General features: G+C 55.7%; 1 protein-coding gene across 2 annotated transcripts in view; it reads left to right on the top strand.

Moving 5' to 3' along the window:
- Nucleotides 1–13,031, top strand: part of Plxnd1 (plexin D1) — a 39,961-nt gene extending 26,930 nt beyond the window's left edge. Inside the window, exons 15-36 of one of the 2 annotated variants that reach the window (XR_015685585.1) lie at nt 11–150; nt 418–585; nt 667–757; nt 934–1,191; nt 1,265–1,434; nt 1,976–2,090; nt 3,728–3,835; nt 3,912–4,024; nt 4,594–4,698; nt 5,090–5,220; nt 5,428–5,626; nt 7,137–7,283; nt 7,411–7,567; nt 7,972–8,075; nt 8,152–8,215; nt 8,643–8,677; nt 8,895–8,999; nt 9,202–9,365; nt 10,222–10,369; nt 11,125–11,265; nt 11,758–11,832; nt 11,985–13,031. Coding sequence is in view for 1 of the 2 variants with exons in the window: in NM_001395052.2 (NP_001381981.2) it covers nt 11–150; nt 418–585; nt 667–757; nt 934–1,191; nt 1,285–1,434; nt 1,976–2,090; nt 3,728–3,835; nt 3,912–4,024; nt 4,594–4,698; nt 5,090–5,220; nt 5,428–5,626; nt 7,137–7,283; nt 7,411–7,567; nt 7,972–8,075; nt 8,152–8,215; nt 8,643–8,677; nt 8,895–8,999; nt 9,202–9,365; nt 10,222–10,369; nt 11,125–11,265; nt 11,758–11,832; nt 11,985–12,101 (2,835 nt within the window). In the remaining variant the exon portion in view is untranslated. 2 annotated transcript variants of the gene reach the window in all.
- Nucleotides 13,032–13,879: the final 848 nt, after the last annotated feature.

Here is a 13,879-nt window from a genome sequence, read left to right as displayed (position 1 = left end):
TTCTCCACAGCTGCCCAGGGTCCACTCACTGGAGCCTTCCATGGGCCCAAAGGCAGGGGGCACAAGAATCACCATTCACGGCAGTGACCTCAACGTGGGCTCCATGCTCCAGGTCCTGGTGAACGACACGGACCCCTGCACGGATCTTACGTAAGCCGACCCCACAGCCTCTCAGCCGTGGAGTGGGTGACACCCCAGAGGTCTCAGCTGAGCATGCCTTGCTCTGTCCCTTCTTGTCTTGGGTGGGTGTGGGAAGGAAGGAGCTGGGCATGACCCAAGCCGGCACGGGGCAATGGGAAGGAGAACCCAAGCCGGCACGGGGCAACGGGAAGGAGAAATTGAACAGAATGGGAGAACACGAGACCAAGGCACCTGCCATGAAGGGTCACACTCATGTCACCTGCTCATCCCGAACAGGCGCACTGCCACCAGCATCACCTGCACTGTGCCAAGGGGTACCCTGCCCTCTCCAGTGCCTGTGTGTGTGCGCTTCGAGAGCCGGGGCTGCGTGCACGGAAACCTCACCTTCTGGTACATGCAGAACCCAGTCATCACAGCCATCAGCCCAGGCCGCAGCCCCGTCAGGTGAGATCCAGAGCCACCCAGGCCCGCTCTGTCTCACTGTCTAGGCTTCAGGGAGCCTGACAGGTTCTGCTGTCCCCTCAGTGGCGGCAGGACCATCACCGTGGCTGGCGAACGTTTCCACATGGTACAGAACGTATCAATGGCCGTACACCACATTGGCCGGGAGCCCACGGTAAGGGGATGGGGTAAGTGGGAGTGAAGAGAGGCTTTGGCGTGAGTGAGGTGGTCCTGTAAAGTCAGAATCCTGAAGTTCCTGTCTACTTCACTTGGCTTCTCCATCTCTCTCTCCTTTACCCTCTCCCTTCAACTTCTCCACTCCCATGGCTTCATCGTACCCGGTCCTTGCAGTTCTGCAAGGTTCTCAACTCCACACTCATCATCTGCCCATCCCCCGGAGCCCTGAGCAATGCTTCAGCACCCGTAGACTTCTTCATCAATGGCCGGGCCTATGCAGACGAAGCAGCTGAGGAGCTGCTGGACCCTGCAGAGGCACAGCGGGGCAGCCGGTTCCGCCTAGACTACCTCCCCAACCCCCAGTTCTCCACAGCCAAGAGGGAGAAGTGGATCAAGCATCACCCAGGAGAGCCGCTCACCCTCGTCATCCATGTGAGCACCTGACTGGGAGGACGGGCAGTGGGAGGAGGGGGCAGCTGACCTGGGAACCCCACCCCCATCCCAGCATCCCACGTACACCCACAGAAGGAGCAAGACAGCCTGGGGCTGGAGAGCCATGAGTATCACATCAAGATTGGCCAGGTGTCCTGTGACATTCAGATCATCTCAGACAGAGTCATCCACTGCTCAGTCAACGAGTCACTGGGCACGGCCGAAGGGCAGCTGCCCATCACAGTGAGTGGGTGGGGCTCCGGGGGGGTGGGCCCAGCACAGAAATCACTGGGTGTTTCGTTATTCACGAACTCTGGCCAACAGAGTAGAGCATTGTAGCCTTGACAGATGGAGTAACTGTGGCCCAAATCATCAGTTAGTGCCAGAAGCTATTAAAGAGTTGGCTCCCGTGTGTTTTGGTGTCACACCTATAGTGTGGCCCACTAGTCATCGTGTGGAATCGTGGAGTTGAGCAGAGACCCAGAGGATAGGGCCTTTCTGTGCTACCTCTGCCTTATACCTCTTGCCGAGTCCCCCCTTACCTGCTCCAGGACAGCATCTCTGAAACCCCTCCTAAACCCCTCCTAGGCTGTCATTATGACAGCCCTGTACTGAGTTGCCCTCTGTGTCAAACTCTGGATCACAGTAGGTCTGGCACTGCCTGTTGACCAGGAGTCACTGTGGTCTTCTGTTGTCCGTGAGGCTCAGAGCACTCACCAGTGAGAAGAGCTGAGGCACAGCTCTTTCAAAGCCTGATGTGCCGCCCCATCCCCACTGTGTGCAGATCCAGGTGGGGAACTTCAACCAGACCATCGCCACCCTGCAACTGGGGGGCAGCGAGACGGCCATCGTGGTTTCCATTGTCATTTGCAGTGTCCTGTTACTGCTGTCTGTGGTTGGTAGGTAGCCTGTGCTCTCTCGGGAGAGTCCCTCTGAGAACAGCAGTGGGTAAGGGGTGGGCACAGTTAGGTACCCTGGGGTAGGGCAGGATAGGGTAGGATCCTCTTGCTTGGGCCGTTGGCTTCGGATGCAAGGCAGAGGAATCTGGGGGCTACTGAGTAAGTTTGTCCAGGGGAAATGATCCGTGTGTTTAATGTAGTCAATGTGGCATAAATAGCAGTGCTCCCCTACAGTACGGGGTGGGGGAGACAAAGGTACACTTGCCTCGGGACATGGCCTGTCAGTTCCTAACAGCCCTTAGGTTAGGTGTAGATGGTCCAGCAAATCTACACCTGGGTATCTACTCAAGAGAAAGAAACGTGTCCACATAAAATCTCGTACACAGAGGTTTGTAGCAATATTACCTACATAGACCAAGAGGTCACGACAGCCCAAAGGCCATCAGATGACAAGTGGGTAATTTAGGGTGAGGTAGAGCCATGCAGTGATGTTTTCAGCCACAGAAAAGAGCGATTGCCAAAACATCCCACAGTCTAGATGGGCTTTGAAAACATGGGAGTGAGAGAGACAGACACGAAAGGCTGCCCACGTGTTTTTATTTGAAGTTTACAGAATAGGCAGAGCCATGGAGACGGGCCAATTAGTGTCTGTCTGGGAGAGGGAGGAGATGGGAGCAACTACCTTCCCAGTAAGGATCTCCCTTGGACAGTAGGAACAGTCTAAAGTTCTGAGATGCTGGCGGTCACGTGGTGTGTGAGTGAACTCAGACACTGGCCTGTAAATGGGTGGATTCCACAGCATGTGCATTTGGAGGCCAGAAGTGTCGTACCTCAGCGCCTGTCATCTGTTTTTTGAGGCAGGATCTCGCACTGGGACCTGGAGGTTGCCAATGTTACCTAGGCTTACGGGCTGCAAGCTCTAGGCGTCCACCTTTCTCTGTCTTCCCAGCACAAAGATCACAGGCTCATGCTGCCACACCCTGCTTCTTATGAGTCCTGGGGATCCAACCCAGGTCCTCACACATGCACAGATGCTGCCCTGCTCCCATGTCTTGTTTGAATTTAAATTACTGTGTTCAATATGAAAAGGCTATGAGAGAAAGCAGGAGGAAGAGGAAAATCCTAAATACAATAGTATTTTTGTTCCTAAAAATACAATTACATATATACCATCACACACACACACACACACACACACACACACACACACACACACACACACACACGGTACATATTATACACACAGACACATAGATACGCACACATCAATGGATACTACATCCCTCACAGGAAAGGCAGGTACTATAAATTGCTTTGAAAAGTTTAACCCAGAAGGTACATCAGGGCAGAAGGAGCAAACTGTCCACAATTCTCCTATCCAGAGAAAGCCTCCGATGAGTACTGTTTGATACATTTCTCTAAGAGACATCAAGGATTGTCCTGCTGGCTGGTCCCCAAGCCCTGTGTTGTCAGGGAGGGACAGACAGCAGAAAGGCTTAAGGACACCTGCTTGCCTCCTGCCCAGAGGCACTGAGGCCAGTGGGTAGAGCCTGTCCCTCCCATAACCTGAGGCAGCAGGCCCTCTAATGCCTTCTCGTGGGTCCTGGGGACCTGAGCCACCCCTCTGCTGCCCACAGCTCTGTTCGTCTTCTGCACCAAGAGCCGCCGTGCTGAGCGCTATTGGCAGAAGACCCTGCTGCAGATGGAAGAAATGGAGTCTCAGATCCGAGAGGAGATCCGCAAAGGTGAGTGCCAGGCCTGGGAGACGCCGCACACGGCTGGGCAGGATGACTCACAGTCTCTGATCTGTCTGTCCCACAGGCTTTGCGGAGCTGCAGACAGATATGACAGATCTCACCAAGGAGCTGAACCGCAGCCAGGGCATCCCCTTCTTGGAGTACAAGCACTTTGTGACTCGTACCTTCTTCCCCAAGGTACGCACCTTCCCACATGTGCTGCTTGCCACGGGGAATTTGGCTCAAAGCACCTTTCTGGAGCCTGCTCTTCTGTCCACAGCCATCCTGGTTCCCTTTCTCCCATTTCTCTCTCTGCTTTACCTGATGCTCAATTTTCTGTATGGAAAGCTCCTGTCATGGCCTCCATGTTGACCCGCCTCTCCCCTCACTGAGGGAGCTGAGCAGAGGGGCAAGGACTCTGCCAGACTTCTTGGTCTCCACATTCCATTTTCCTCTTGGTGGTCCAGGATCTGTGGACTGACTGTCCCCTGTGCAATAGCCAAGGAAACATGGCTCTGCTGTCTTAAGAGCAACCCCCCCCCCTCTAGCTTTTCCCAACCTCAGAACATAGCAGCTTACGTGCCTCAGTCTCCCCTGCCACATGTTCAGGGGCTCTTGTTCACCCGTGAGCATTGGGCCCCTGGCTATGCTACACTATGGTCTGTGCCCCTCTAGGGAATCCTGGGTCCCTGGCCACACTCCTTCATATGTGGCAACTCCAGGGGCCAGGCAGTCTGCAGTGCTAAAGCAGTGGTTTCTCTCTGCAGTGCTCTTCCCTCTATGAAGAGCGGTATGTGCTGCCCTCGAAGACCCTCAACTCCCAAGGTGGCTCCCCTCCACAGGAAACCCACCCACTGCTGGGAGAGTGGAATGTGAGTATCCTGGCCCCGAGGGCCTCTATGCATGCACGCTGTGATCTGAATCATTAGAAGGTAGTTACCTTCCCTTCTAGGAGACATTTACTCAGCTGTTCAGGGTGCTGCCCCCCTCCCCCACAGACCAAGCAGAGAGCACAGGCACATGATCTCATGCCAGCGCTGGTTATAGATAGGAAGTGGTGCAGATGGATGAGGGGTTCCCTGCCGCTGTCCTTGTGGCCTTTTGTCACCCTGCTGCTTCTCCGACTCTCCAACATGAGAGGTTAAGGGGCACACACCCTGGCAGGTAGTGAATGCCCTACCCTAGGAGGCATCTAAGCAGCCAGCCTGGGCACAGGGGCCTCCTGGGACACAAACCATCGGGTGTTGCCTTCCATTTCCACAGATCCCTGAACACTGTCGGCCCAGCATGGAGGAGGGAATCAGCCTGTTCTCCTCGCTGCTCAACAACAAGCACTTCCTTATTGTCTTTGTTCATGCTCTGGAGCAGCAGAAGGACTTCGCTGTGCGTGACAGGTCAGGCTGAGGGACACACAGGGACACAGGGGTCCCCAGCTGTCACCCACTGAAAGTCAAACTGCAGGCCCTGGGACCTCCAGACCTTCTTCATTGCCCCATGCAGGCTCCCAATATAGGCAGTCTTCTGGCCATCTGTAGGAGCTGCCCGGGAAGGCTGCTCTGACCCAGCGGGGGGCTTAGGCCTTACTGACACTGTGCCTACAGGTGCAGCCTGGCATCACTGTTGACCATTGCACTGCATGGCAAGCTGGAGTACTACACGAGCATCATGAAGGAGCTGCTGGTGGATCTCATCGACGCCTCAGCAGCCAAGAACCCCAAGCTCATGTTGCGGCGCACCGAGTCCGTGGTGGAGAAGATGCTTACCAACTGGATGTCCATCTGCATGTATGGCTGCCTGAGGGTGAGGCCCCTCTCTGCCCAGAAGCCCCAACCCTACCGGAGAACCTAATCCCCTTAAGGCCTGTGCTTTAGGGAGGGGTCACATCTTGCCAATGGGAGCGCTGTGGACAGGTGGGGAAACTGAAGCTTGGAGATGTGGCTAGCTGGCTGCAGGGGCGCACAGCACTCCCAGGGCAAACTGGAGGCTGGCAGGGTCTCATCCTATAGCCTTAGTCCTCAAGTCCTCTGGGGAGGGTGGGGGACAGGCAGGGTCTTTGGAGGAGCATCAGGTCCCTGCAGTCCTGAGCCTTCCTCTCATGGGAGGGGCGTAGAAGCAAAACTTCAACAGAGCAGAGCTTGGCCCAGTCTGACTGATGGTTGGTTGGAAAAAGCCAAGGGGTTTCCTGGAGCAGGTGACTCACCCTGAGCCCCCAGGGAGCAGTGGAAAGTAGACAGGGTTCAGGGCCAACAGTGCAGTCCGGATGTAGGGTACATTGTTGGCAAAGATCAGGACGAGGAGACATCACAGAGTTTCAGCAGCTGGGGCCTCTCTCTGGATTAGGCCAGTCAGGACATCATGAAGCACAACTCAAGGGCCTGTCCCCTAATGGCAGAGGGTCCAGCGGTCACCTAGGAATAGGACCCAGAACCAGAGCCTTAACTGTTCTGGACTTGTGACTGGTCTTTGCTGCAACCTGGCTGTGTGGTTCTGGGCAAGTTATTACCCTCTCTGGTCCTTAGTTTCATTTTGTCAAGTGAGGGACAATCAGAGAATAGGAAAGAATGGGGATCCTAGGAGAGAAGCCACGTCCTGAGCTATTGGGGACCACAGGGACCATTGTAGGCTCTGGAACCAGGTTTCTCAGCCACTGTGGGTGACCTCTGCCTGGCCTTCCCCTGCCAGACAATGGGGTGCTGGTGACTTCAGTCCAGAACACTACCGCAGGAAGCAGGGCGGGCAGCTGCCTGGACACTGCTGCCAAGGCAGCCTGATGTTATTACGAACTTGATTTTTCTTCTAAACCTATTCGCCATGGGTCATTCTGTCCCCATCCACAAAACAGCTGGACACTAGTCTAGAGTGTCGGGGAGGGCTCGCTTGGGGCTGCAGTGATCATAGTGGCCATGGCAGGAGGTAGCATGTGAAGCCTGCTTGGGTCAACATCCTAGAGACCTCCATCTTGGGTTTCCCAGAGGCTTCTTCTCACTCCTGCTGCTGCTCAGCTCTATCTGGGCAGACTCCAACTTTGTAGAAAGGCTCTGTCTCAGGCAGAGGAGTACATGGGTCAAGTTCCATTTTACTTGTTCCTTCTGTGCATTGCTGTGCAGGGTGCTTGCCCTCTCTGAGCTTCAGTGACAAGGGCTGGTCCCTGGCTGGGATGCAGTGGAGACACCCTGGAGTGGGTGCGGGTATCAGCATCTGTAGGAGGCAGTGTGCGGGGTGCCAGCAGCCCAGAGCTTGGAGGCTAGAACACAGAGAGGAGAGTGGTGAGATGAGGTCCTGACCCCTGACCCCTGATCCCTGCTCACAGGAAACAGTAGGTGAGCCGTTCTTCCTGCTGTTATGCGCCATCAAGCAGCAGATCAACAAAGGTTCCATCGACGCCATCACAGGCAAAGCCCGATACACACTTAATGAGGAGTGGCTGCTGAGAGAGAACATTGAGGCCAAGCCCCGGGTGAGCCAGGGGCAGGGCACTTGTCCAGGAGTGGGCGGGTGCTCTTAGCTGGGCCATCCTGGCCTCCAGTCTTGACTGAGCCTTGTGATGACTATGGCCCTCAGCTGACACCCCCTCTCTTGCGCAGAACCTGAACGTGTCCTTCCAGGGCTGTGGTATGGATTCACTGAGCGTGCGGGCCATGGACACTGACACGCTGACGCAGGTGAAAGAGAAGATCCTGGAAGCCTTCTGCAAGAATGTACCGTACTCGCAGTGGCCGCGGGCGGAGGACGTGGACCTCGGTGGGCAAGGGCGGGCACCATGCCTGGCAGCTGGCCGCTGCAGCCTCTTTCCCTGTGTTAGTCAAGGCCCCGGGGTTCCCCATGAGGAAGAAACCCTGCTTCTGCAGCTGTGGGCAACAGCAGAAAGCAATCAAGAAAATCGTCTCAAAGAGAGCTTGGTGGTTGGGTTTTGAAGGGTGTGTAGGAGTCCTGGTCAGACCCTGTACCAGAAATTGTTCCTAAAGTTCACTCGGAACCAGCCCTGCTCTGGACTCTGGACAGTTGGGGTGCACAGCCGGGCTCCCAGAGGGCTGTGGCCTGCTTCTGATTCTAGGAGAATGGGAAGTTTCTTTTGCTGTGGCCCAGACTAATGACTGCCCCTAGGGCCACCTCTTCGTAGTCCTGATGCCCCTTTTCTCCTCCAGAATGGTTTGCCTCAAGCACCCAGAGCTACGTCCTCCGGGACCTGGATGACACGTCAGTGGTGGAGGACGGCCGTAAGAAACTGAACACGCTAGCCCACTACAAGGTACCTAAACTGACCCAGCCGCCCTACCACCTCTCCTCTAGCCTCAGACCTCTAACCTCAGCCTCTCCTCTGTCAGATACCTGAGGGTGCCTCCCTAGCCATGAGCCTCACAGACAAGAAGGACAATACCCTGGGCCGAGGTAAGTAGGCTTGTAGCTGGGGAGGTGGTCCAGGCGTGGTGGAGGGCGCTCCCTTCTTGGGCCCTTTCTGAGCTGTGCTGGGGGCAGCTAAGATGTGGAGAGGGGGTCCCCACCTCCATGCTGGAGCAAAGTTGATTGCTTCCAGCAACTACAGCAAGGCCCCAGGAGGGCACATGCCCTTCCAAGAGGCCTGGGCCATGGCCTGATCAGAGCTGGTTGCATGACCCGTGGGCTCCAGGCCACATCCCTGCCTCCAACCCTAGTCCACGTCCTCACAGGCCCTAGGCCCAGATCCATGGGGGTCCCAGGGTCCAGCCTGAAGTAGAAAGCCACATCTTGGCTCTCCCCCTAGTCTTCCCCACCCACCCCAACTCGGGTTACCTTCCCCACCCCCCTCATTTGTTTATCCTGTATTTCCCTTTTGCAGTGAAAGACTTGGACACAGAAAAGTATTTCCATTTGGTGAGTGCCCAGCCTCAGGCCCTGGGGAGCAGGGCTTTGCTGGGCGGGGCTTTGGCTTTCTGCCTCCCTTAGCCTCCAGGAAAATGCTCCTAGGCCCTGGGAAAAGCCAGAGTGGGTGAAGGAACAGGGGTGGGCCTGGTGCGGGGCAGCACAGGGCAGGCTTCCATGGGAGGACTGAGGAGGATGCCCTTGGGTACCAACCTGGCCCACCTTGCAGGTGCTACCTACGGATGAGCTGGTAGAGCCTAAGAAGTCTCACCGGCAGAGCCACCGCAAGAAAGTGTTGCCAGAGATCTACCTGACCCGCCTGCTGTCCACCAAGGTGGGCCCAACCTCCATCTCCACCCCTGGAGGGGCTTAAAGGGGGCCCTGTGCTCCAAGGAGAAGTCTGTATTCTTCCTGCCACCCCACTCCCCAAGTACACCCCCACCCCTCCAAGAAAGCATCATTGGCAAACTCAGTCAAGAATCTTGAGGCTCAAGGATGTTCCGAGGCTGGGCCAGTGACGCACATCTTCCCTGCAGGGCACACTGCAGAAGTTCTTGGATGATTTGTTCAAGGCTATCCTGAGCATCCGAGAGGATAAGCCCCCGCTGGCCGTCAAGTATTTCTTTGACTTCCTAGAGGAACAGGCGGAGAAGAGAGGCATCTCTGACCCTGACACCTTGCACATCTGGAAGACCAACAGGTGGTGACCAGGGGTGGGGTAGGGTGGAGGTGTGGGGGGCACCATGAGGTTAGGGCGCCAGTGGTACGATGGCATCAGGGCAGCCAAGGCACCAGGGCAAATGATGGCCTCACTTAGCTAAGGCAGAGCCTGCCTGGCCTGAATGCTTCTTGTCTTCAATCAGCTCCTACTTGGCCATTTGTCCGGTGAGAGACTTAGCACTCAGTGCTGCAGTTTCCCCTCTGTGAAGCCAGAAGGCATCATATGGGCTTGCCTTTGCTCCCCCTCATGCCACATCATACAGAGGGAAATGAAGGCCTAGAAAGCAGCAGTCATCCGGGTCCAAGGGCACACACTGGGAAGTGGCAGTGCACATCGGCTGGGACTCCCACGCCTACTCTGTAGCTTCCTTTGAGGCCCATCTTATTTCTGGGGTCACACACTACCCCACCAAGAAAGTCCGAAAACTCTTTTAAGTCTGCCCCTCAGAAATGCCTGTGCAAATTCAGTTGCAGATTCTCTTGGCTCTGGGTAGGGGTGGGGGAGCAGGCACCCCAGGCTCTGCAGGGTTGAGCAGGGGGGGTTGTCCCCAACCCTCTCTGGCCTCCTGAGGACAGTCAGCCCTGCCTTCTTCGTGCAAGGCTGAGTGGGGGAGGAGCGTGGATGCAGGCAGCAGGGTGGGGGCTTCTAATGAGAACCAGGAGTCTAGATGCGTGCGTGCGAAGGGGAGGAAGGTTCTCTGGGGTGAGGGTTGGCCTCTAGCTGGCAGGGGAAGAGTGACATACCCAGAGGCTGCAGGGGCCGTGAGGACCAAGCATTGTCTACTTCCCGGCCCCTCCACTGAGCTCCTGCTCCCGCCTTGTTCCTGCCCCCACAGCCTTCCCCTCCGCTTCTGGGTGAACATCTTAAAAAATCCCCAGTTTGTCTTCGACATAGAGAAGACAGACCACATCGATGCCTGCCTGTCTGTCATCGCCCAGGCCTTCATAGATGCCTGCTCCATCTCTGACCTGCAGCTGGGCAAGGTTAGCCATTCCAGCAGCTCCTGAGTGGGAGGGGCGGTGCCTGAATTCAGCAAGAGTCATTCAAGGTGTGCAGAGAGCAGATGGCAGGCCAGAGGGAGCTCCACAGGCAATGGCAGAGGACATGCTGGTTCAGTGGCTAGAAGCCACAAAGGCCTCCTGAGAAGAGAGGTGACCTAGGTAGCCCCGAACTCCGAACTCCAAGGCCATGAGTGCCCATGGGTTCACAGAGCTAGGCAGGATCTGTAGGGTGAGGGCAGGGCTCAGGAGTCTCAGCCCACAAGGGAAATGAAATGTCACCACTTCACACATGCCTCCCGTGACAACAGAGAGCTGCCAGCATACGTCGTAGCACATGGTGCTTTTGGGGTGTTGGAAGTGCAGGGTGGGAACCATTCCCGCAGCCAGGAACCAGCTTCCAACCATCTCAGCCACCAAATCCTATCACCCTAATATGGGAGTAAACAAGACAGGCTGCAGGCTGCGTGCAGCGGGGGACTGCTGGCACCCGGCCTAGGAGCTGTTCCCATCAAATGAAAGTCCCCATGCGGGTCACCGTCCTGAGAGCCCCAGCATCGTGGGCCAGGGCCTCCATGCAAGAGGGAGGGCAGGCCAGAAGAGACAAAGGGACCCTGGTCCAAAGTCTGACTGAACAGAGGTTGTTTAGCCACCGTTGAGGATCCACCAAGGCCCTCTAGGTGGCAGTGGGGACAAGTCCCATCTTTCAGCCACCTAACTGCTGGAGTCTCCCTGCCCAGGACTCACCTACCAACAAGCTTCTGTACGCGAAGGAGATCCCCGAGTACCGGAAGATTGTACAGCGCTATTACAAACAGATCCAGGACATGACGCCACTCAGCGAGCAGGAAATGAACGCACACCTGGCTGAGGAGTCCCGGGTAGGTGGCCTTTGGGGCCTCGGCCCGGAGAGAATAACAGTATCCTTGGCCTTGGGGAGTGGCCCAGACCAGCACCCCTTAGGAGGGGGCAGGAGGACAGTAAAAATTCTGGTGCAGCCTGTTTCCCCCCTTTGCCTGCACCTTCATTGCAGTGTGTTTTCTAAAGTCCAAGGATGGGGTAGATTGTGCTCCTGAAGATGTGTGAGGTTAGAATCCTGGGTCCAGGAAGCCAGTGTGTCCCCATGTTAGAGGGGCCTAAGTGTAATCTTATCAACAGCCCTCATCTGTAGGTCAAACCTCCCCATTTGCTGGGTGGTGGTGGCACGCACCTTTAATCCCAACACTTGGGAGGTAGAAGCACGCAGATCTCTGAGTTTGGGGCCAGCTTGGTCTACAGAGCAAGTTTCAGGACTGCCAGAGCTATGCAGAGAAACCCCACATCAATCAAACAAACAAAGACACCTCCCCTTTCTTCTTGCGTCACTTTTATAGAAATACCAGAATGAGTTCAACACAAATGTGGCCATGGCTGAGATCTATAAATATGCTAAGAGGTATCGCCCACAGGTGAGTTCCCCCTCCCAAGATTTGCCCTCTTTAGCCAATAAAAACGAACCTCTAGATTTATCTGGGGGTGCTGGCACTTTGATGAGGTCTCTGGTGGGTGCCCTCCTAGGATCTCGGGCACGGCACAGCTGACTCACTGTAACTTCCCTCAGATCATGGCTGCCCTGGAGGCCAACCCCACTGCCCGCAGGACCCAGCTGCAGTACAAGTTTGAACAGGTGGTCGCTCTGATGGAAAATAATATCTATGAGTGTTACAGCGAGGCCTGATGCAGAAGAGTGACCCGAGCTGCCGCCAGGGAGACCGCACACAGGCCACTTGGGCCTCCACTTGGTTTCTTCCCCACACCCCTCACTTGGGCTGGGAACTGACAAAGAGGAGCCTGCTGGGCTAGGAGGGGACACTGGCCTCAGTGTCCGGCTGCAGAGCTCTCAGCCTTGTCCCCTCCACCTGCCCAAGACCCGACCGACTCTGGGATGAAGGCCTTGACTATCGATCGCTGCCAGTCCCTGATAAGACTTTCCCTGCCAACCAGGACAGCCCAGCCGTGCCTGCCCGCTCACTCTGTTTCAGGCGGCTTGGCACATGTTGGGAGAGGCGGCCATATCCCAGAACACTACCTCATCCACCTGGCAGAGGGATTTCTGCTTCAGCCACCAAGCAGTTGTCTATGTCCCTCATCCAGAGGGGGCCCTGGCCACCAACAGTTCCAAGCAGGGTCAGCTGTTTGCTGTCCCATCGGCCAGTGGCAGCATGGGCAGTGCCCATTGCCCACAGAATGGTGGAGAGGGGGTCAGGCTGGGAGCTCCTGGTCCCCACGAAAGGAGGAAGGTGAAGGTGCGAGCTGTAGCTGGACTACTTGATCTTCCTGCAAGTGTTTCTAAAGAGCACCACTTTTTTGTTTTTTGTTTGTTTTTTTTTTAAGAAAAAAAATCTTTTATATATTAAAAAAAAACAAAAACAAATCTTATGCACCAACTGTGAATAGCTGCTGCTTGTGCAGATCCCCAGGGGCTCCCGGTGACACACTGGAAATGACTGTTCCAGGGGACAGAAAACACTCATCTGTCCCCAGCACAGGCTCCCCCTTCCCCCCACAGCTACTAGGACTGGCTCACAGCCCAAGGGGGCTGGGCTGGAGGGAAAGGCTGGGATGCTCTGGAACATTCTTTACAATAAAAGCCTGCCGGGAAAACCTACCATGGGCTTCAGCCTTTGTCCTGAGATGGCGGGCGAGGGAAGATAGGGCGGTCTCTTCAGCCCGTTTGTGGCACAGAGGAAGTGCAGAGCCTGACCTCACACTCTGCCTTGGACACAGCCTAAGGGAAGACCTCTCCCTTATGCCTGCCAGGAGTTTGCGGCTGCACCCTGTGGACACACATCCTCAGGGACAGCCCTGACACCTGGGAGGATGTCAGCACCTCGAGTTCTTCCAAGTCAGTGCCCCTCACATTTGTGCTATGCAGGGCATGGGACTGAGAGCCCTGTGCTGTCTTAAGCACACACTCTTCCCTGAGCTGTACCCAGCCCTCACATCCTTGTCTTTATTCAAACCTAAGAGAAGCAGGTTATTTTGTCCTCATTTTGCAGATGTAAAAACAGTGTCAAGGGGACTGAAGGGGTTCAAGAGGTCACACAGCCAAGAAGGGCAAACTGGGTCCCCTTCTCTCAACCCAAGTTCCTCCAGGCAAGTTTCCACCTCCAAATTGGAAGGGGTTCCAAACTGACCATACTCACACCCCCAAATCTTTCATCTAATCTTGGGAAATACACCCCGTATTTCAGACAAAGAAACTCAGTCTCTCCAGGGTCAGCCATGGCCGGCACACTTCTCACAGCAGTCACCCTCAGCTCATCTGACCTGGGTTGATACCACTGTCCCGCCTGGGGCCCCAGTTTCTCAAGGCTGAGTCAGTGAGGTTCTCCCCAGAAGCAGGATGTGGCGGAGACAGCCGGAGTGATGGCCACTTGCATATGTCCCCTCAAGAAGGAAAGTCCCCATCTTGCTCTCCAAAAGTGAGCCGGTTCTAAAATTCCCAACAACAAA

Source organism: Rattus norvegicus, chromosome 4 (genome assembly GCF_021556685.1).
Source record: "Rattus norvegicus strain SHRSP/BbbUtx chromosome 4, alternate assembly SHRSP_T2T, whole genome shotgun sequence".
Taxonomy (NCBI): domain Eukaryota; kingdom Metazoa; phylum Chordata; class Mammalia; order Rodentia; family Muridae; genus Rattus; species Rattus norvegicus.
The sequence above is the reverse complement of the archived record's forward strand: the minus strand, read 5'-3'. Positions and strand labels throughout refer to the sequence as shown.